The 21379-nt window shown below is 46.8% G+C and overlaps 1 protein-coding gene across 2 annotated transcripts in view; it reads left to right on the forward strand.

Annotated features, from left to right (window-relative positions):
- The window catches only part of LOC142310931 (solute carrier family 22 member 15-like), a 300294-nt gene that overhangs the window by 109803 nt on the left and 169112 nt on the right, over positions 1-21379 (forward strand). For both annotated transcript variants that reach the window (XM_075348775.1, XM_075348776.1), the window contains exon 8: positions 15249-15334. In XM_075348775.1, coding sequence (XP_075204890.1) covers positions 15249-15334 — 86 coding nt within the window. The remainder of the gene's footprint in view (positions 1-15248; positions 15335-21379) is intronic.

Here is a 21379-nt window from a genome sequence, read left to right on the forward strand (position 1 = left end):
ACAACAACCTCCTGTGGTGCGACAGTAAAGGCCTTAATTACAGAACAAAAGTCGGTGATTATAGGATGTTAGCTAAAATCCTTCAGGTCATTCGACCCGTCTCTGGGTTCCAAAGGTAGAAATGTTAAATGACCCCTCTCTGGGACTTCTAGTGTTAAAGGGGAAAAAGTTAAGCTCATATAAGGTTTAGTGTAGTCGAGTTAAACTAATCCCCAAATGCTCTACAGGGTTTAGTCTAGAGTCTCTCAAATTGGTTCATAGACTATAATTTTATAACTTGAAAGCTGACCATATTCCCATAGGGCTGTAGATTGTTCAGAGTAGCCCAATGTGTATGTGTTGTTATTAGTATATATAATCAGCAATTAAGGACAGTTTAAACTCTGTCTTTTTTAATTATCCCATTAATGCCTGGGTTGAGTAAAATTAAAGCTTCCATGGGTTCTATACAGAGCACAAAAAGAGGGCAGCTACGAAATAGCTGTGCCTAGTGGCACTTTTCATCTGGGTGCGCTAAGAGGATGCATGTAGGAGTTTAAATGGGAATACTGGATACATTTAACATTCCAAATTAAAGACTGAAAGGGTCCAAAAATATCATAAAGTGTAAAAGCGCAAACTATGAATGATTGGCCATCCTAGAATGTTTGAACACCATCATTGCATCAAAGCTCAAAGGGAGAGCAGGCACTTAAATTGGTACTCCTGGAAGTTAAGAAAATTATTCCAATGCCCATTCCCACATAAACTATAAAGATAACATCCATAGTGTTGTTTCCCATCCTTGCAGTACCTATAATTCAGTGTAAAACTGGAACTGCTCTTTGCTGCTCCCCCTCCCTTCTGGGATGTCACATCACACATCAAGGGGCATGGTGGGGGCATGTCCTGCTCTCTGCTTCTAATAGCTGCCAGCTAACTGATAATCTCTGCATCCCTGAAGTCCTAGATCAGGAGACAGGCCATTCCCACTAAATACCCCCTGAACTGGATAAAAGCAGATATTGGTGTCGGGGGCGGGGGCCAGCTTCCCCGTCGCGGGGGCTGCTCGGGGAGATCGCGCTCGGATCCGGTGCCTTCTCCTCGGTGGCTCGAGCGGGCCGGACCCGGGGCTCGACCAGCACTCCTCGGCCACGAGTGAAAAGGGGATTTGGATTGGTTTTGGGATGGATAGAGTTTGTGACGCCACCCACGGGTTGTGATGGTGGGCACCACCGCTGCTGGTGACGGGGTTCCCGGGAGCGATGGCGGGGAGCAGCTAGGAGTTGACCCTTCCGTGGGTAGGAGCGGTTGGTCCCGGTGGGAGGCTGTGTTCCTGTAGGATGGGGTTCGCAGGGTGCAGGGTTGCGGTGCAGTGCAGCGCGTTGCCGGATGGCACTGGTGTACTCACTCAGACACAGATGGACAGAGTCTCTGGTAAACCAAACGGCTGGATGGACGGGGCCCGCAGCCGGCTGTGGTGTTCTCCCTGGATGGGTTGATGGTGGCTGTCGTTTCCCTGCACCTGTGTTTTGTGTCTTGACTCCAATGCCAGGGCACCGGGAGTCCGCTCCCCGACGTATACGTGCCGGAGGAGCCCTTTTGCTCGCAGACGCTGGCCCTTTGGATCTCTGGCCCTTGGCGGTGGCACTTATCCGGAGCGGTTGGGCTGTTGCCTTCACTCGGGACTTGGGTGGGAATGAACCCCTGAGGTCCAGACCGCAATCAGAGAATTTGACTAGAGGTTGGCTTTAAGCCTAGTCGGGGTCTGAGTACCCTGCCTGGTGCTTGGCTCCAATCAGCTCCCCGGTTCGGTACCGGTGGGCCACCGCCCAACCCCGGTCCTACGGTTCCGCTGACCTTCACCAACTCCTGCAGATGGCCACCACCGTCTGCCGACCTTGCTGGAAGTGCCTGGGCTCCAACCCAGACACAAACAGTTTCACTCCTCACTCAGTACTGCCCACAACTGGACTCACTACTGTGTTTTTCCCGCCTCCAGCCTGTGAACTCCTCGGTGGGCGAGGCCACCGCCTGGCTCCCCCCCACCTGGTGTGGACATCCACCCTTGAGGGTGGCAACAAGGGTTTAATGTTTGACTGGTGTGACCTGTCCAGGGAAGGGGGTGTGTAGGGTGTTATGTAGTGACTTGTGACCCCTGGGGTCCAGGGCATCACATTCCCCCTTGGTTTAATGCAGACCGTCCGCGGGCTGCCCGTCCATCACCGGTTTTATTTTTCTGAAAAGATATAAAAAACACGGGAACAAAACATAAAAACTGTAAGCATTTCTTTTCATTTCTTCCCTTCCAGGGCATCATATTGGGACTGGCAGCTACTTGCAGCAGAGAGCAGGCCATGCCCCTTGATGAGTAATCTAACATCCCAGAAGTGAGGGGGAGCACCAAGGAACAGCTCATGTGTTACACTGAATTGCATGTACTAAGAGGATGGGACACCGCACTATGAATGTTATCGTTATAGTTTGAAGGCATGGCCAATGGAATCATTTATTTTATCTTACCAGAGTACCCCGTTAAGTCCAGCATAATACCATTGCCATATTTATATTATTTCCCACCCCATCCCCTTGCTGATTTGGGACAAAACCTACCTTGTCTTTTCGAAAAAGTCAATAAATCCAAAGGTTTAATTACATTACCAACAATTTAATAAGAAATAAAAACCATGTTTGAGAGCAATTTTCCTTTTTTAGCGTCCTGTTAGATATTGTCACTTGAAATGGCTTCATTTACAGTAGATAACCTATTTATGGTACATCTTCACATGCTATATTCTTCTTCCTTTCCTCTTCATTAGGAGGAAGCTTGTCTGGGGATTTTTCAGAATTTTTTTTGTAATTTTTTAGTTGAATTGTGGGAGGCTGGGGTATTGTTAACCTAATAGATTTCTTCTTGAGTGAAACTAATGAACTGTGAACATAATGACATGCCAAAGCTGTGGAGATGTCTACAGAGGTACAGCATACTTGGATATGAAGGGGAGAGGAGTATTGCAACAACATTTAAGTAAAAATTGGGTCACTCTGATTTTATTTATGAGAATAGTGAGACGGTTTGTCTGTCTTAATATGAGACTAAATGTCCAATGTGATGTACAGGAGAGAATTGGATATGACCTAGGAACAATGAGGTGATTGAATGGCACCGCAACCAACCTGATTCTGTAGTTTTTTAGTAAGTCGGAAGCTAAATTAACAGCATTTTATCGTCTTTAGTGCTTTTTGCAGAATGCGTTTGATATGTTCCTTATTTGTTATTTATAATATAATCACATCAGATAAATGTTTTGGCAGAATAACAGTATTTTTTTTTTTTTTTTAATGTTTCGATTTATGTGTCATATTCTAGTTTTCACTTTGGACATGAAGCCCCAACTAATAAACGGATGCTTCCCATTATGTATAAATTACTTCTCAGCTTTTGCTGTGGAAACCGGGCAAAGGGGTCAATGACTATGATCTCAGGCGTGTTTGCCATTATACAGCAGGCAGGTAACAGGGTCACAGCATTGAGAATATGTGGCCGATGCGGCTGAACTGAGCTCCTCCTCCCTGATCGTGTAGTGACTTCTGCACATGTCACAGAGCACGCTCACTGCATTTTCACATGTACATTATTTTCTTCACAAAGCTGCATATATCGTATTTTTCGAACTACAAGATGCACCTTACCATAAAATGTACTCCAGCTTTAAGCAGCGGAAAATAGTAACAAAAAAAAACAACAAAACATTTTTCCTATAGATTAAAGGGAACCTGTCAGGTCCCTGGTAAGTTCTAACCCACAATCAGGGTGATGTGTGGTTTAGAATCCCCTTCCTACCCATCCTTGTGTAATATGAATTTATTAAAAAAAGTTTTATAACTTACGTGTTTCCTGTAAATCAGCAGAGGGGCTAGCCCCTGGGTGTCGCATCGCCCTGTGGGCGTTTGCATGCTTTCTGTGGTATCACGCCCCTTTGGGCATGATACCATGGATTTACATGAGCGACGTCCATGTCAGCTCCTGGAGATCCCGCATGTGTGCACTTACCATTCCTGCTGCTTTCTTATCCGGGTGCCTGCTTGTCGGTTTCACAAGCGCACTGCGCATGATCAGAAGACTTCTGCGGTTCCGACCATGCGCAGAGCGCGTCTAAAGCCGGCAAGTAAACATCCGGATAACAAGGCTGCGGGAATTAGAAGCGCGCTCGCGCGGGATCTCCAGGAGCTGACGGTGACGACCCTCATGTAAATTCATGGTATCACACCCACAGGGCGATACGACGCCCAGGAGACTAGACCCTCTGCTTATTTACATAGGGAACACGTAAGTTATAAAACATTTTTTTTTTATAAATTTATATTACACAATATTATAACACAGGGATGGGTAGGAAGGGATTTCTAGGCCACACATCACCCTGCTTGTAGGTTAGAACGCATATGGGACCTGACAGGTTCCCTTTAAGACTTCCTGGCTGTGTAAAGTGGAGGGGTCATTATCACTAATTTTAATGTACTACGGTAGAATAGGGAAGTAATAAATCTATTGTTATTGTCTCTCCACATTGTGCATTATACAATGAGCGGGCTACAGTGACTAATTATGATAAGCAGTGTTGTCTCGTAATGAAGTTCACTGCAGGAACTACTGCCTCACTTTTTATTATAGCTGACCATCCATAACAAGATCGCCTGCCTCTGGCCAATTAGAATTTATGTATGCATAAAACCCTGTTACCTGCATACCGGGACTTTAGTTGCTCACTGGTGCATAGCAAATAATAAAGTTGATCAGCATTCAACAGTGATCCAATATACAATCAGTCTAAATACTGAGTATTTGATGCCTTAATATTAATTTTAATCATTTTATGCAAAATAAAATAAAGAAATAAAACAATTTATCTTAAAAGCTAGATTTTAATCACATAACTATTCCTTCTTTCCTTTCCTTACATTACATACACAGCTCAGCTACATGCACATTTAAATACGAACTTTATACATTACCACATCTTGCAGTTCCTGATTGAGGCTGGACAGAGGCTAAAGGAACTGATCAGCAGAAGTACCTTAAGTACAATCAAAGGGAACCTGTCAAGCGCATTATGCACCCAGAACCTTGAGCAGTTCTGGGTGCATATTTCGAATCCCTGCCTAACCGTCCCTGTATACACTAGCATAGATAAAGAGATCTTTAGAAAAATAATTTCTAAAGATCTTTTATCTTATGCTAATGAGCGCAGGAACTAGTCCCAAGGGCATTATATCCCCCGATTAGCCACCCTCTTAGAATGTTAGCAGGGGCGTACTAACATGCTATTCAATGCAGTGTCACCAGCGGTGCAGCGCGTACCTGTGTTCACTGTGACGGCGCTTCTGAAGGCTTGGCACTTCCAGTCATGCGCAGTATGAAGCCGGGTGCATGCGTCCCAGCTTCAAAGAGGTCTACTGCGCATGACTGGAAGTGCCCGGCATTCAGAAGCGCGGTCACAGTGAACACAGGTATGCGCGGCACCGCTGGTAACACTGCATTGAATAGAATGGTAGTACACCCCTGTGGGCGGGCTACCATGCTAAGAGGGCGGAATAGTCAGGGGATATAACAGCCTTGGGACTAGTCCCCGCGCTCATTAGCATAAGATAAAAGATCGTTAGAAATACTTTTTCTAAAGATCTCTTTATATATGCTAATGTATACAGGGATAGTTAGGCAGGGAATAGCAATATGCACCCAGAACTGCTCATGGTTGTGGGTGCAAATTGCACCTCGCAGGTTCCCTTTAAGTCAAGGAACTTTCAGGTCATGTGATTAGTTACATGACCTGAAAGGACCTTCAATTACTTGTGTAGAAGGTCCTTCTGCTGCTCAGCTCGTTCAGCCTCCGTTCAGCTCCCAATAGTTTTCTCTCCTGCTCTGCACCGATCGCATAGATAAGTCTGTGGCAGGCGAGAGATCTGTTCTCTTTGTGATTGGGTAGGACGCTGTGTCAGCGTTCTCCACCACCTCTGGAAGTTGCCTCCTTTCTAAGAAGCACACACATTTAATAAGAGTTTTTCTTGTTAAAAAAATGCATCTTAGTAGTCCAAACAATACTGTATGTGTTATAGATTTACATGAAGGATGTGTTGGGCGTGCTGACCACCTGCAGGAAAAAAATTAGTACATATTAACTTGAGCATTTCAAGAAAAGACATCAGCGGGACAATTGTATTGCGGTAAAATTAGCAAAAATGGCTCTTTTGCATACATGTAAATCATTCAAATGATAAAAGTCAGTTACAAATAGAAAGCAGGTTCAGCCAAAAGGATATTACTAGGGTAATATTGCTGTAAGGTATAACAAGGCATTAAATGCAGTCCCTGTGTGCTCAGGTTGGAACATTGTACAGTTTTAAAGTCTTTACACTTTAGTATAGATTTGGACCGTGCTCTCTGCTCTTCAGTCCAAACTAAGTGACTCAGAACCCTGTGGAGCTCCTGCCCCTTAGTTCTAGAAAGAAGGTGGGGGTATTAGCGCTTGGATCCCACCAATCAAAATTTTGGACGTTAAAACAATATGTTATTTGTTTATTTCTTAAATTGAAACAATATTAAAGGGAACCTAAAAGCTGAATTATGCCCGAACCAGGGGCAGCATGGATCAGAGACCAGTCCAGTTATTGCAGCCATATATAATTTATTCTGAAACATTTCTAGTTTGAGAGAAAACAAAATTTTAAAAACCTTCTGGGGTGAATTCATTTGGGATGACTAGTCCAAGAGGCAGGTCCCTTGTACCTTCTACCATTTGCCTAGACTCCCAGGTCTCTGCCTATGTACGTGTAAATGGAGAGTGAGATGGAAAGAAATCTCTATGCTCACCTAACCTTTAGACTACTAATTCTAGTCTCATCGCTCACCTCTACCCCCAGCTATTAATTAGTATTTTCTCTCTAAGGTTTCCTTCACACGTGACCACAGCATGGTGGAAACCACAATGTTTTTGCTGCAATTTTTGTACATAGTGGCAAATTGATGCATTTTTGCCACATTTGCAGCTTTATCTTCTACTGAGCTATGCGGTTTCCAGTGATTTGTGACCTGCCAGCGGCTCCAGTGTTTCATGTAGCGTGCTGGAGGTCAAAACTCAATACAAGTTGGGAGCTTGTGACGTAACTTCTGACTTCCAGCCAATCAGAAGTTACAGGCACAAGATGGCGCCGCAAGATCGGAGCAGTGTCAGTAAAAGGTGAAACCGCTGGTAGGTTAGTATATTACATTGGGCCTAGGATTGGGGCCTAGAATTAAAGTGCAGCTTTAGCACTAAAAACAAACACTGCAGTAGTGCTTTAAAGGGATTCTCCAGGCTTTTCATAAGAATTTACAGTCATTTTTTTGTGACTTCAGACTTGCAAATCCTCACATCGTGCGCAGTACGCACTGTGAGGATTCTCCGGTGCCGGTGGTGAGATTGGGCAGTCACCCCCGGCCACATTCCAACCAGACGTGCCCTGCCTCTCTCAATTCACTTGTTTCCTGAAGCAGTTCCCTTGAAAAAAATCAATGTGTTTTGGCGATTAAACAAAAAATCTCATCTGCACACAGCGTTTAATTCGCTGACTCACAACTTATGGTGAATGTGAAGGGGACAGGGTTAAAATTTCAGTTTTACTTTGCAAACCATCTTAAATGGAACCATGCAAGTTCTGCTCATCTTTTTCATCCCTGACTATAATAATCTCTCCTACTTCTTACCACCTCCAGGCAAGATTAGTATATACATGATTGCTTATAACTGCTCCATATAGACAGAATGCTTAGCTAATGAAAAATACCCACGCCTGGGTCTGCGTGGAGTAGAGGTGCTATCATCTATAATTTTAAAATCGTACATCAGAGGGATATTAGATCACTCTCTAATGCAGCATTACATTGATGTTCCTTGAGTTCTGCTCACTCAGTAACCATAACTTTTAATATTATTAGTACCAGGCTGGATTTGCAGTGCAATTTTTGGTGCAGTTGTTGCATATGTTTCATTATTCTTATTTTTTTTAATATAAGGTTTGGTTTAATATATTGGGGTTAAGTCTGATCACTGAGATCTTGACCACTGAGTCAATAGAGGAGTGCAAGTTAGCGTGCAGGCCTTATTCTTCATGTGCTATATATACAATAATGGAGATTGACTGTGGGGCATTTCTCCGCTATGAGCCTGGACCGGGACCACCATCTCTTCAAATTGGTTGGAGATACTGATGGTCGCACCTGTATTGATAACATTTTTCTCATATTCCCTGCTAAAGGCATAAAGCCCAGTGCCCGCGCTGTGTATTTTGACGCGTATTTTCAGAAATCTGCAGCAAAATCTGCATGTCCATTGTCAAGTCAGCAAAGTCTATGAAAATTCAGAAGTGCTGTGCCCACTGTGAGGTAGCGTCGTCGGCTGCGCTGCAGAAGATACGGGATCCAGGCACCAAGGTTCACAGCACACGGTTTATTCCAAAGAAAAAGTCCACAATATTACATATGTGCCTTTCCGGCAGAGAACTCAGGGAGATGTGATCACCCCCTCACACCCGGCACACCTGCCCTTGTTCCTGAATCTATTTATCCCTCCCTTCAGCCTGTAGGGAAAACAGCATTAACCCTATAGTGGATTATCATGGAGTGAGCACAACCGGGGCGAGACATACCGGCCGTCATAGATAACCCCGGTCACAGTCTCACATACCCCCCCCCTCAGTTCAAGCGTGCGGGGTTGAACTCCTGCCATCAAACATGGGCCGCGGGACAAGGCATCGGCGTTCCCCTGCAACCTACCGGCCCGGTGCTCAACCGTAAACCGGAAGTTCTGCAGAGAAAGGAACCACCGGGTAACCCGGGCATTCCGTTCCTTGGCGGACCTCATCCAGACCAGTGGAGAGTGATCCGTCACCAAGCGAAACTGCCGTCCCAGCAGGTAATAGCGTAGGGACTCCAAGGCCCACTTGATCGCCAGACACTCCTTCTCCACTACGCTATAATTCCGCTCGGGAGGGGTGAGCTTCCTACTTAAGAAGGTGACGGGGTGTTCCACCCCCTGAACCACCTGAGACAGCACTGCCCCCAGGCCGACCTCCGAGGCGTCAGTCTGTACTATGAACTCTTTCCGGAAATCAGGGTTTACAAGAACGGGCTGTCCGCACAGGACCTCCTTCAGGGCCCGGAAAGAGTCCTCGGCCTGCGGAGTCCAGCGCACCATGACGGACTTCTTGCCTTTGAGAAGGTCCGTCAAGGGGGCTGATAGTCCCGCAAAATCTTTTACAAACCTCCTGTAGTACCCCACGATACCCAGGAAGGCCCTAACCTGCTTCGTGGTCAGGGGTCTAGGCCACTTCTGGATCGCCTCCACTTTGTTAATTTGGGGCTTAATCACTCCTTGGCCTATTACGTAGCCCAAGTAGCGGGCTTCCGTGAGTCCCAACGCACATTTCTTGGGATTGGCTGTCAATCCGGCTGTTCGAAGCGCGTCCACCACCGCTTGTACCTGTACCAAGTGGGTCTGCCAATCGGAGCTGTAAATAATAATGTCATCAAGGTACGCTGAAGCATACGCCTGGTGGGGTTCCAGCACTAAGTCCATCAACCTCTGGAACGTGGCCGGAGCGCCATGTAACCCAAAAGGCAAGACAACATAGTGGAAGAGACCCTCCGGCGTAACAAAAGCGGTTTTCTCCTTGGCGGACTCCGTTAGTGGCACCTGCCAGTACCCCTTGGTCAGGTCGAGCGTGGTAAAGTATCGCGCCTGTCCCAGCCTATCAATCAGCTCATCCACCCGGGGCATGGGGTAGAGATCAAACTTGGATATTTCGTTCAATCTCCTAAAGTCATTGCAGAACCTTAAGGAGCCATCGGGTTTTGGTATTAGGACAATCGGACTAGCCCATTCACTCCGGGATTTTTCGATGACCCCCAGGCGTAACATTGACTTTACTTCCTCTGATATGGCTTGTCGTCGAGCCTCCGGTACCCGGTATGACTTCAGGCGTACCTTCAGGTGGGGCTCGGTGACAATATCATGTCGTATCAGACTGGTCCTACCGGGCAGCTCGGAGAAGACATCGGGGTTCTGCTGAACCAACCGTCTGGCCTCTCGCCTCTGTGTCTTGGTGAGGGCTTCTCCAATCCTTACTTCCGGTTCGTCCCCTCCGGAGGTCGCTGGAGCCGGATGTGAACGACCCGAAGAGGAGGGAGGTGGGGAAAAAACAGCCATCAGGTTTTCCCGTTCCTGCCAAGGTTTTAATAGGTTGACATGGTATATTTGTTCAGGTTTCCGCCTACCGGGCTGCAATACTTTGTAGTTAACCACCCCGACTCTTTCCTTTATCTCGTAGGGGCCTTGCCACTGAGCCAGGAATTTACTCTCCGCCGTGGGAATCAATACCAACACCCGATCCCCGGGATTAAAGGTCCGCACGGTGGCTTGTCTATTGTAGCGGACGCTTTGCGCGGCCTGAGCCTCCTGTAAATGCTCCTTCACAATTGGCATGACCGCGCTTATGCGGTTCTGCATACCCAAAATGTGTTCAATCACACTTTTATGGGGGGTGGGCTCCTGCTCCCAGGTTTCTTTTGCCAGGTCCAACAATCCCCGGGGATGTCGCCCGTATAACAATTCAAAAGGCGAAAACCCCATGGATGCCTGTGGCACCTCTCGTATGGCAAACATCAAATAGGGAAGCATCATATCCCAGTCTTTCCCGTCTTTGGAAATCACCCTTTTGAGCATGGTTTTCAGGGTTTTATTGAATCGTTCCACTAAACCATCCGTCTGAGGATGATACACAGACGTACGCAACTGCTTGATCTGGAGTAGCCGGCATAGCTCTTTGGTCACTTTAGACATGAATGGGGTCCCCTGATCCGTAAGGATCTCCTTGGGCAACCCCACCCGGCAGAACACAGCAAACAACTCCCGAGCTATAAGCTTGGCTGCAGTATGTCTGAGAGGTATCGCCTCTGGATACCGGGTGGCATAGTCAACGATCACTAGGATATGCTGGTGCCCTCGAGCAGACTTTACGAGGGGCCCCACCAGATCCATCCCTATCCGTTCAAAAGGGACTTCTATAATGGGTAACGGTACCAACGGACTGCGAAAGTGGGTCAGGGGTGCGGTAAGCTGACACTCCGGGCAGGTTTCGCAGAACCGTTTTACCTCCCCAAAGACCCCGGGCCAATAGAACCTTTGCAATATTCGCTCCTGCGTTTTCTTGACCCCTAGGTGACCACTCATCAGGTGTTTATGAGCCAAGTCGAGGACCCGCCGGCGATACGGCTGGGGCACCACCAACTGCTCTACCCCTACGCCCCGTATTTCATCTACCCGGTAGAGTAAATCCTGCTTAAGAGCGAAATGGGGGTATCTTACCTTGGCACCAGGCAGCTGTGCCACCCCGTCAACTACTGTCACCCGACTCCGGGCATGTATTAATGTAGGGTCCTGGAGTTGGGCTGTCCCAAACGTATCCGGGGACGCCTCCAACTCCGGGATGGGCTCGACCGTCTCAGCCTCTCCTGCCAATACCTCTAGGGGCGACCTATCAGGTTCACATCCTGTCCCTATCATGGGGACCCCTACGGCAGGCGTCCCGGATTCAGGATTGTAGGGCTCAGGTCCCGGACTGACCAATATCTGAGGGGACTTAGGAGGTCCCTTCCATAAAGTCCAAAAATAGGGCAGATCCCTTCCTAGGATCACATCATAGGGAAGAGTATTAATAAGTCCCACCTCATGTTGCACCTGACCGCAAGGTGCTGTGATGGTGACTATCCCCGTGGGATAGTCTCGGCGGTCCCCATGTATGCAAACCACCCCCACGGTACGTCCGGTGGCCTTTACTTTAGCCCTTAGGGTTGATCGCACAAGGGTCACTAAGCTTCCGGAATCCAACAAGCCTGTAACCGGACATCCATTCACCTGAATTTGGCACAAGTGGGGCTCAGTCTCTGGGTAGACCAGGTCAGCGGTACACACCACCTGAGCATACATTGAACCCCGCCGGGTAACCCCACAATCCATGGGCTCCGTGGTGAGTGGACACTGGGCTTCCATATGTCCCACCCGCTGGCACCGCCGACATCTAATAGGGAAGGACACCCCCTTGACGAGTTGTCGTTTAGGGTACATAGTTTTCCGGACCTCAGGGACGGAGGGTGCAGCTTCAGACGGGACGGTAGCGGACTCCCGCACCGGTGTCAGCGGTGGGTCCTTGGCCCTAGGCTTGGAGGGGCCGAACCGCCGGGCGGTACGCAAAGTCTCAGTGTCCCGTATCAAGTCCTGCGTAGCCACATGCCGCTCTACCAGGGACACTAATTGGTCCAGGGTACTCGGGTCACCCTGTCCGACCCACCGTTGAACGGTGACGGGTAAAGTGCGCACAAAACGATCCACTACTACCCTTTCCACCATTTGCGCCGGGCTCAGAGTGTCAGGCTGCAACCACTTTTTTACAAGATGTAACAAGTCATAGGCCTGGGAGCGTACGGGTTTGGCTTCCTCAAAGAACCACTGATTTACCCGCTGAGCCCGTACATAGGTATTCACTCCCAACCGAGCCAGTATTTCGGCTTTCAGGGTCACATAGTCAATGGCGTCCTCGGTACAGAGGTCCAGGTATGCTTTTTGGGGTTCCCCCGTCAGATAAGGTGACAATACCTCAGCCCACTGCGGGGTCGGCAGCTTTTCCCGCTCGGCCACCCGTTCAAACACCGCCAGGAACGCTTCCACATCATCACTCGGGGTCATCTTTTGCAACGCTTGTCTCACCGCTTTCCGGACGCTGCCGTCATCACCCGATCCCGGGGTTGTTGCTGCCGGTCCGGCACGGATCGACTTGGCCAGGAGAACCATCTGTTCTTGGTGCCTTTTTTCCTGCAATTGCAAGGCTTGCTGCTGACGTGCATTGGCCTGCTCCATCTGTTCTTGGTGCACTTGCAAGGATTGCTGCTGACGTGCATTGGCCTGATCCATCTGTTCTTGGAATTTTTTTTCCTGCATTTGCAAGGATTGGAGCAGGTGTGCATTGGTCTGTTGCTGCTGTGCATTAGCCTGAGCCAAATGCTTTAGTATGTCCTCCATGGCGTCGCCGGGTTTGGGCTGTAGTATAGCCGCTCGAATCCAGGACATGTGCTACTGGGTCACCAGGAATGGATGCTACACCTCACCGGCTGTCATGCCCGCATTCTCCACCATATGTGAGGTAGCGTCGTCGGCTGCGCTGCAGAAGATACGGGATCCAGGCACCAAGGTTCACAGCACACGGTTTATTCCAAAGAAAAAGTCCACAATATTACATATGTGCCTTTCCGGCAGAGAACTCAGGGAGATGTGATCACCCCCTCACACCCGGCACACCTGCCCTTGTTCCTGAATCTATTTATCCCTCCCTTCAGCCTGTAGGGAAAACAGCATTAACCCTATAGTGGATTATCATGGAGTGAGCACAACCGGGGCGAGACATACCGGCCGTCATAGATAACCCCGGTCACAGTCTCACACCACGTTGAGTATTTTTCCCTTGCGTATTCGGTGCAGATTTCATTTTTTCTGCACCAAATCTGCACCAAATACGCAATGGAAAAATAAGCAACGTGGGCACAGCACTTCTGAATTCTCATAGACTTTGCTGGCCTCACAATGGACATGCAGATTTTGCTGCAGATTTCTGAAAATACGCGTCAAAACCACACAGCGTGGGCACTGGGCCTTATAAAGAAAACAATGGCGATGCAATAGTTATAGCATGCATAACTAGTTACATTGTATATATCTTGAGAATTTATCAAGGCTTTTCACCATTGTTATGGGATTGGATAGGCTCATATTACATATGTTATTGGCACAAATGTTTTTTATTTTTCTGTTTTCTGCCACGCACCCCTTTTCTAAGGGCTTTGAAAAAGTGGGCATGGTTAGCCATGCAAATTAGCTACAAGACAGATTTATGAATTGCAGCTTTCTAGAAAGTTGCAAAAAAAAGTTGCATTTCTCACTTCAGAAGGGGATAGCTGAAAAGTGGAAAACTGCTATATACAGAAATGTCAGGGTATGTGCACACGATTAGGAACCGCTGCGTCCTAGATGCGGTGGGTCCTGACCCGTGGGGCCATGAGTCTCCTCCGCAGAAGACCGCAGCTGCTTGTGCCCACGATCCGGGCTCGGGAAGATGCAGACATTCTCTCTATTCCTCCTGCGGAGAATGCTTGCAGCTCCGCAGCAAATAATAGACATGCTGCAGCTCGGGAAGACGCACCACAGGTCAGTTTACACTTCGGGCAATACACGCACAGTAGACAGGAGATTTCTAGAAATCCCATCCACTGTGCTTGTACTGTACATCGCAGCGTTTTGGACACAGCTGAAACACGCTGCATCCAAAACGCTATGAACCTTGATAACCTTGATCGTGGACACGCAGCCTTAGGGGTACTTTGCACACTACGACATCGCAAGCCGATGCTGCGATGCCGAGCGCAATAGTCCTCGCCCCCGTCACAGCAGCGATATCTTGTGATTGCTGCCGTAGCGAACATTATCGCTACGGCAGCTTCACACGCACTCACGTGCCCTGCGACGTCGCTCTGGCCGGCGACCCACCTCCTTCCTAAGGGGGCGGGTCGTGCGGCATCACAGCGACGTCACACGGCAGGCGGCCAATAGGAGCGGATGGGCGGAGATGAACAGGACGTAAACATCCCGCCCACCTTCTACCTTCCGCATTGCACAGGTAAGGTGATGTTCCTCGCTCCTACGGCTTCACACACAGCGATGTGTGCTACCTGCTGGAACGAGGAACAACATCGTACCGTCGCTGCTGCGAAATTATGGAAATGTCAGACTCTACACCGATCATACGATAATGACGCTTTTGTGCTCGTTAATCGTATGTAAACGGCTTCATATACTGCGATGTCGACAGCAACGCCGGATATGCGTCACTTTCGATTTGACCCCACCGACATCGCACCTGCGATGTCGTAGTGTGCAAACTACCCCTTAAATCTAAAAAGGCACAAAACTTGATAAACATCGTGAGGACCGTTTATAGATTGTAATGTAAATTAAGACAAAGTAAATCTTCCCAGTTGAAATTTCCCATCATGATAAATTCCTAAGTCTTTTGGTTTATTCGCCATGCTTTGTCCATTTATTTTGAAGCCTATAGATGTGTGTAAATGGTATTAGTAATAACAATGAGGTGTTTGTGATTTTTATTATTATTTGTTTTTCTATTAGGTCTGGAAGAAGAAAATCTACATTTGGTTTTCTTATTTTTGCTGGACTGGCTTGTATATTCACAATGTTTTTACCAGACAGTGACCGTAAGTAACTAAGCAAAAAAAAAAATAATAATACCGCCTCTAAGTGGTTAGAATGTTTATCTTTTTTGTGACAGATAAAACACTTCAACCTTAGCTACATTTTTTATTTTACTGCTCCTTTCTATGACGGATGAAAAGTAAAACAAAAAACAAAACTTTGGAAATGGTCTTCATTAAAGGGAACTTGTCTCCAGATTTGGCGACTAAATGCTGCGACCACCATCAGTTAGCCCTTTATATACTATTCCAGAGTCCAGGCCACTGTGTATAACGTAAAACACATCTTTATAATACTCACCTAAGGGGCGGTCCGGTCCGATGGGTGTCGCTACTCTACGGTCCGGCGTCTCCTCTCCGCTGCCATCTCCATCCTCCTCCTTCCCAGCCCAGTGTGGATGAGGCATCCTACGTCATCCACACAAGCCGACATTGCGGTCCTGCGCAGGCGCACTTTGATATGCCCTACGGATATGGATCTGTAAGCGGCTCTGCCCACACTCAAGCACAAACTGAGCCCCTTGGGTTTGAGCAGCTGGTGGAGTTTCAGCACCTGGATCCCGATGATCTATGGTACTGAATCGGGGCTATAGTTACATTAAAAATGTTCTACATTTTTAGTATCTGCAGCCCAAATCATATTTATTCGGAATGCATTAGAGTAATAAAGGCAAGTTATTACCGAGGTAGACGTACACCATGAAATGCTTATATTGTACTTTACTGTGTATATAGAGCCAAGGATCTATGCACATGGAAAATTTTGGGGCTCTTTTTAAACAAATGCATTAAAGCACCACTCCAGTATTTGTTTTTCAGTGCTGGAGTGGTGCTTTTCATCTAAGATTCTTAACCCTGGTCTTATATTCACACTCCGGTGTTTTTACCTTTTATCGACGCTGCTCTGATCCAATTTGTGACCTCAATTTGTGACTGGCTGGAAGTCAGAAGTTACGTCACAAGTTCATAATGCAAGTCTATGAGAGCAAGAATGAGGCCAGAATGAGGCTCTCATAGATTTGAATTGAAGAGTGACCTCCGGCGTGCTCCACAAAACACTGGAGCAGCCGGCAGGTCACAAATTGCCTGTGACTGACTGGAGCCATGCCGATAAAAGGTGAAAACGCCAGAGGGTGAGTATAAGACCGGGGAACAGGAATGCAGATTAAAAGCACCACTCCAGCAATGAAAAAACCCACTGGAATAGTGCTTTAATATTGTCAAATATTTGGGCAAGATTAACTTTTATCTGTATTAAAATGTGCCAGATTTATTGCAGAGGTTGATAAATTTGGTGGGATATCTTGTATTTTGTTATTGACATATATTTTAGAAAAGTCTTATAATTCCTCCCCCCATCTTCACCGTCCTTCTAAGTTAAAATAGGGTTCTCTCTGTTTGGCATGTTATGTTATCACTATGGCTGCTACATTTGTACATGGAATTTATACAGTATTGTAGGGTTGTGGAATCAGTGGCTCAAGGTGCCACCATTGTCTTGTCTCACACTTGTACACCTGTGTCTGGGAGCTGCTTTCCATGCCAAGGAGAGAAGGAGAGTGGCTTGTCGTATGGGAGTATAGCTATGTAAATGCTAATGTGACCCTGTCTAGGCAGATTGGAGACTCAACCTTTTTGTAGCACTAATAAAGGGTGGAGAAATGTAAGGTTATCTTCATCATAGCTTTATTCAGTTAGTGAAATGTTCGCGTAAACTACAATATCGAGAGAGTGTATGCATGGGCTCTTCATTTCCGGAGTTTGAATAAGGGCTAAACGCGCACCCATTTTCCTGATTGCCTTATTGGAGTCTTGGAAGTGGAACTAGCGCCTATCATAACTTTTATGAAATATTGTTTAATTATGTGGGACATTTGTATCGGTGGCTTTTCTTCTTGTCTTTGCTTCTGTCACTGGGCGGCACCCCTCAGCTGTTGTGGGCAGCAACTCTAGATCTGTGTCCTCTGGGACTTGTGGTTCTGTCTGGGCTGGGCGCTCAAGAGCGAAGTTCTCTTAGTGTTTGCTCCCTTCTATGTGGCCTGGGCAGGGCTGCAAGCTATTTAAGCTCCTAAAATCCTGCTATTGACTGCCAGTTATAATTTTACTAGGTATTAAGGGGGCTTTACACGCAGCGACATCGCTAGCGATGTCGCTGGTGAAAGCACCCGCTACCGTCGATTGTGCATCACGGGCAAATCGCTGCCCGTAGCGCACAATATCGTTAGGAGCCGTCACACAGACTTACCTGCCTAGCGACGTCGCTGTGGCCGGCGAACCGCCTCCTTTATAAGGGGGTGGTCTGTGCGGCGTCACAGCGGCGTCACTAAGCGGCCGTCCAATAGAAGCGGAGGGGCGGAGATGAGCGGCCGTAACATCCCGCCCTCCTCCTTCCTTCCTCATTGTCGGCGGCTGCAGGTAAGCTGTAGTTCGTCATTCCCGAGGTGTCACACGTAGTGATGTGTGCTGCCTTGGGAACGACGAACAACCTACAACCTCAACAAGCAACGATTTTTTGAAAAGGAACCACATGTCAACGATGGACGATTTGGTGAGTATTTTCCATCGTTAACGGCCGTTCGTTGGTGTCACACGCAATAACGTCGCTAACAATGCCGGATGTGCGTCACGGAATCCGTCACCCCGGCGATATATATCGTTAGATACGTCGTTGCGTGTAACGGGGCCTTTAGTGTACCTCTATGTGCCTTGTTTGCTTTCCTAGTGTACTTTCCTGATTTTGACCTTGGCTCATTTATTGACTACTGACCTGCCTTATGAATAGAGATGAGAGAACTCTTGGAGGTTTGGTTTGCCGGCGGCATTCGAACCGAACCTCCAGTGGTTCGAACTTGACCCGGACCCCAATTGAAGTCACTGATTGGCAGGTCAAGTTTCCACCCACATACAGCCAGCCATAGGGAGAATACTTCCAGGGCAGGGTGAACTGGGTTTTCTCCTTTTTTTTTTTTTCGGGGGTATGGGGTTGCATACTGCATCTGATTACGCTGTTGTTAGCTCTAGTGCACGCCATTCGAACACTGCAAGTGGCTCTCACTGGGCTCAGCAATGAGTGTACCTGAGCACAGCGCTATTCGCGCATGTGGTCAGCATATGTAAAGTATCCTAACTCTGTTTTTTTTCCAAAATCGGTGTTTGGTTCGGAAATGAACACAGAACATCAGGTTCGCTCATCTCAACTTACGATTTTGTCCCTAAACCTACCTCTTGGTTCGGAGCTACTTACCAGGCCATTCTTTCTTTCAGCCTGCACCGTACTCTGTGCCTCTACCCTAGAAACCTCTGTGTAGGTCCAGATCCTTGTATAGGGGTTAAAGAGTAAAGTCCAAGACCCCTGGGACCTAGTAAACAGATTGGCTTGTGCGAAGTCTGTTCCTGGTTACCATATTTTGATCTGCCAGATGACCACTATCAGTCCCATGTAACATTATGGCATAAATGTCCAAACTGGTAATGCCCCTCTGTTTTATTACAGCCTATGTGATTCATTCAGTCTGACAGTGTGGCCCTTGGATCAGAAAAGATTGTACATCTGTGCTATAGACCTGATTTACATTTCTGGCTTAACTAATGTATTTAAACTTAACATCCATATCATTGAAGACTGAAATGCGTCAGTTGTCTGCCCCATTTGCTCCCGTAGGGAACTTGGATTACTTTGAAAGCTCAGAATGTCATAAAAAAATCGTACTTCTGACAGACTCGTAACCCGGCACATCAAAGTTCACCTTTTAAATCCATGTATAAGTGTCCTGGGAATATGGAGTCGGTGGCACCTCAGTAAGTGCACATCTGGTGCGGGCTATCTGGTACATCATTCAGCCTAATATCCTATGCAGCACTTTAGATGTTGGCCATCAAGCCTTCATAGAACTCGTGTTGCATTTTCACGTTGGAAGCTTTTATAGTTCTGTTAAATTTTGCAGCATAAACCTTTCTTAATATTCATGTGATGACTGATGGCAGCGCTGTGATATTGAGATGGATAACCCTGAGCAGTTAGTTCAAATCATTCTTAATTTAATATAGAGTAAATTAAAGAGGAATTTTCGGTAAAGATAAAGTGTCTTCTTGAAAGAGGATCAGACATCCTTCATATGCATAACCACAAACTGGAACAGGACTCAGATGTTATTTACTTCACAGAATCCATCTCATATTCTATTACTGAAATAAAAGGCTGCCCTCATTAAAGATGGATATTTTTCTCAAAAGTCGGAGACTCTGAATTTTTTTTAAATTTTTTTTAATAACTATAATTACCATGATGACCGTGTTAGCTACAAGGTTATGTTGCTTTTTATTACTTTGCATAGTTAATGGAGTAATCTTGTCGAAATGTTCCTCAGATATGTCATTCATAAATATGAGAAGTGGTACTGATTTCCTCAATCATTGATCTCTATTGAGTGCCAAATTCAAGAGCATACGGGGATTTTGCTATAGGAAAGGATTGTCCTAAATGGCAAAGTTCTATTAAAGGGGTTTTCTGTTTTCAGGTTTCTCAGCCCTTACACTTGCACTAGCTAAAAAATAATAAAACAAACATTCCTCATCTTCCCTTACTTTAGCTCCTGCTCCTATTTATTGTTGACAGGCAGCAGCGGTGACATCATTAATGCAGCTCACGTGATTGCTGCAACCAATCACTGAGTTCAGCAGCTCTGCCGAAGTAGGCAGTAAACTTATGGGATTGAGACTTAAAGACAGAAAATGGCTCTTTAAACTTGACAGACGTTTTATTTCTTGTAAATTGTACAGTTAGGCTATGTTCACACAGGGCATCTTTTGCTCCAGTTTTGGTGCGTTTTTGACCTCACAAAGATGCACCAAAATGCATCCTTCTCCCAGTACAGTCTATGAGATTTCGATTTTGCTGTCCACATTGGGCATCTTTTGTTGGCTTCATCTTGGCTGCGTTTTTCAACATGTAGCCAAAATTCAGCATGTCAATTCTTTTTGCGTTTTTCCAGCATTCTTGAGCCCTTCCAGTCAATAGGTTTCACTCACAAATGCATTGGGCAAAACGCAGTAAAAACATGTAAAAAACACATGCATTTTTGCCGTGTTTTTACCGCAGGTGTGTTTTCAGAAAATGAGATACACTCTCAAGATGTACTCAAAACATATATACCAAAAGACTTAGGCCGCTTTACACGCTGCAATATTGTTACCGATATCGCTAGCGTGCTTGCCCGCCCCCATCGGTTGTGCGCATGAGCAAATCGCTGCCCGTGGCGCACAACATCGCTTGGACCCGCCACACTACTTACCTGCCTAGCGACGTGGCTGTGACCGGCAAACCGCCTCCTTTCTAAGGGGGCGGGTTGTGCGGCTTCACAGCGACGTCACACGGCAGCTGTCCAATAGAAGCGGAGGGGCGGAGATGAGCGGGACGTAACATCCCGCCCACCTCCTTCCTTCCGCTTTGTCGGTGGAGACAGGTAAGGAGATGTTTGTCGCTCCTGCGGTGTCACACATAGCGATGTGTGATGCCGCAGGAACGACAAACAACCTCGTTACTCACCTGACAACGATATTTGGTGTTTGGACGACCTCTCCAACACAAACGATTTTTACCACTTTTGCGATCGTTGTAGGTCGCTTGTACGTGTTACACGCTGCGATGTCGCTAACGACGCCGGATGTGCGTCACAAACACCTTGACCCTGACGATAAATCGTTAGCGATATCGCAGCGTGTAAAGTCCACCTTAATTGGCTGTGTGCACATATCTACCCGCACATTTAGTGCCATAAAAAGTACTCAAAACTCATAACTCAAACACCAGCCAATCCTAGTCACATGTCAGGACTGGCTGGAGTCTGAAGTAACACTGCTACTGAGACCTGTGTCTCAACTGCCAGAAGATAAGTATCACAAGCACACATAAGGGAGCTACCGGAGAAGCGTGTGACAGGAGAATAAATAAATCTTCTACTCTCTAACAAAGCATAGAGAACTGAGAGTAAAGAAAACAAATCTTCTGTGCTCAGTCAGCAACAAGACTGATTTCTTCTTCTGTCATAC

Source organism: Anomaloglossus baeobatrachus, chromosome 5, assembly GCF_048569485.1.
Source record: "Anomaloglossus baeobatrachus isolate aAnoBae1 chromosome 5, aAnoBae1.hap1, whole genome shotgun sequence".
In the NCBI taxonomy this organism is placed as follows: Eukaryota; Metazoa; Chordata; class Amphibia; order Anura; family Aromobatidae; genus Anomaloglossus; species Anomaloglossus baeobatrachus.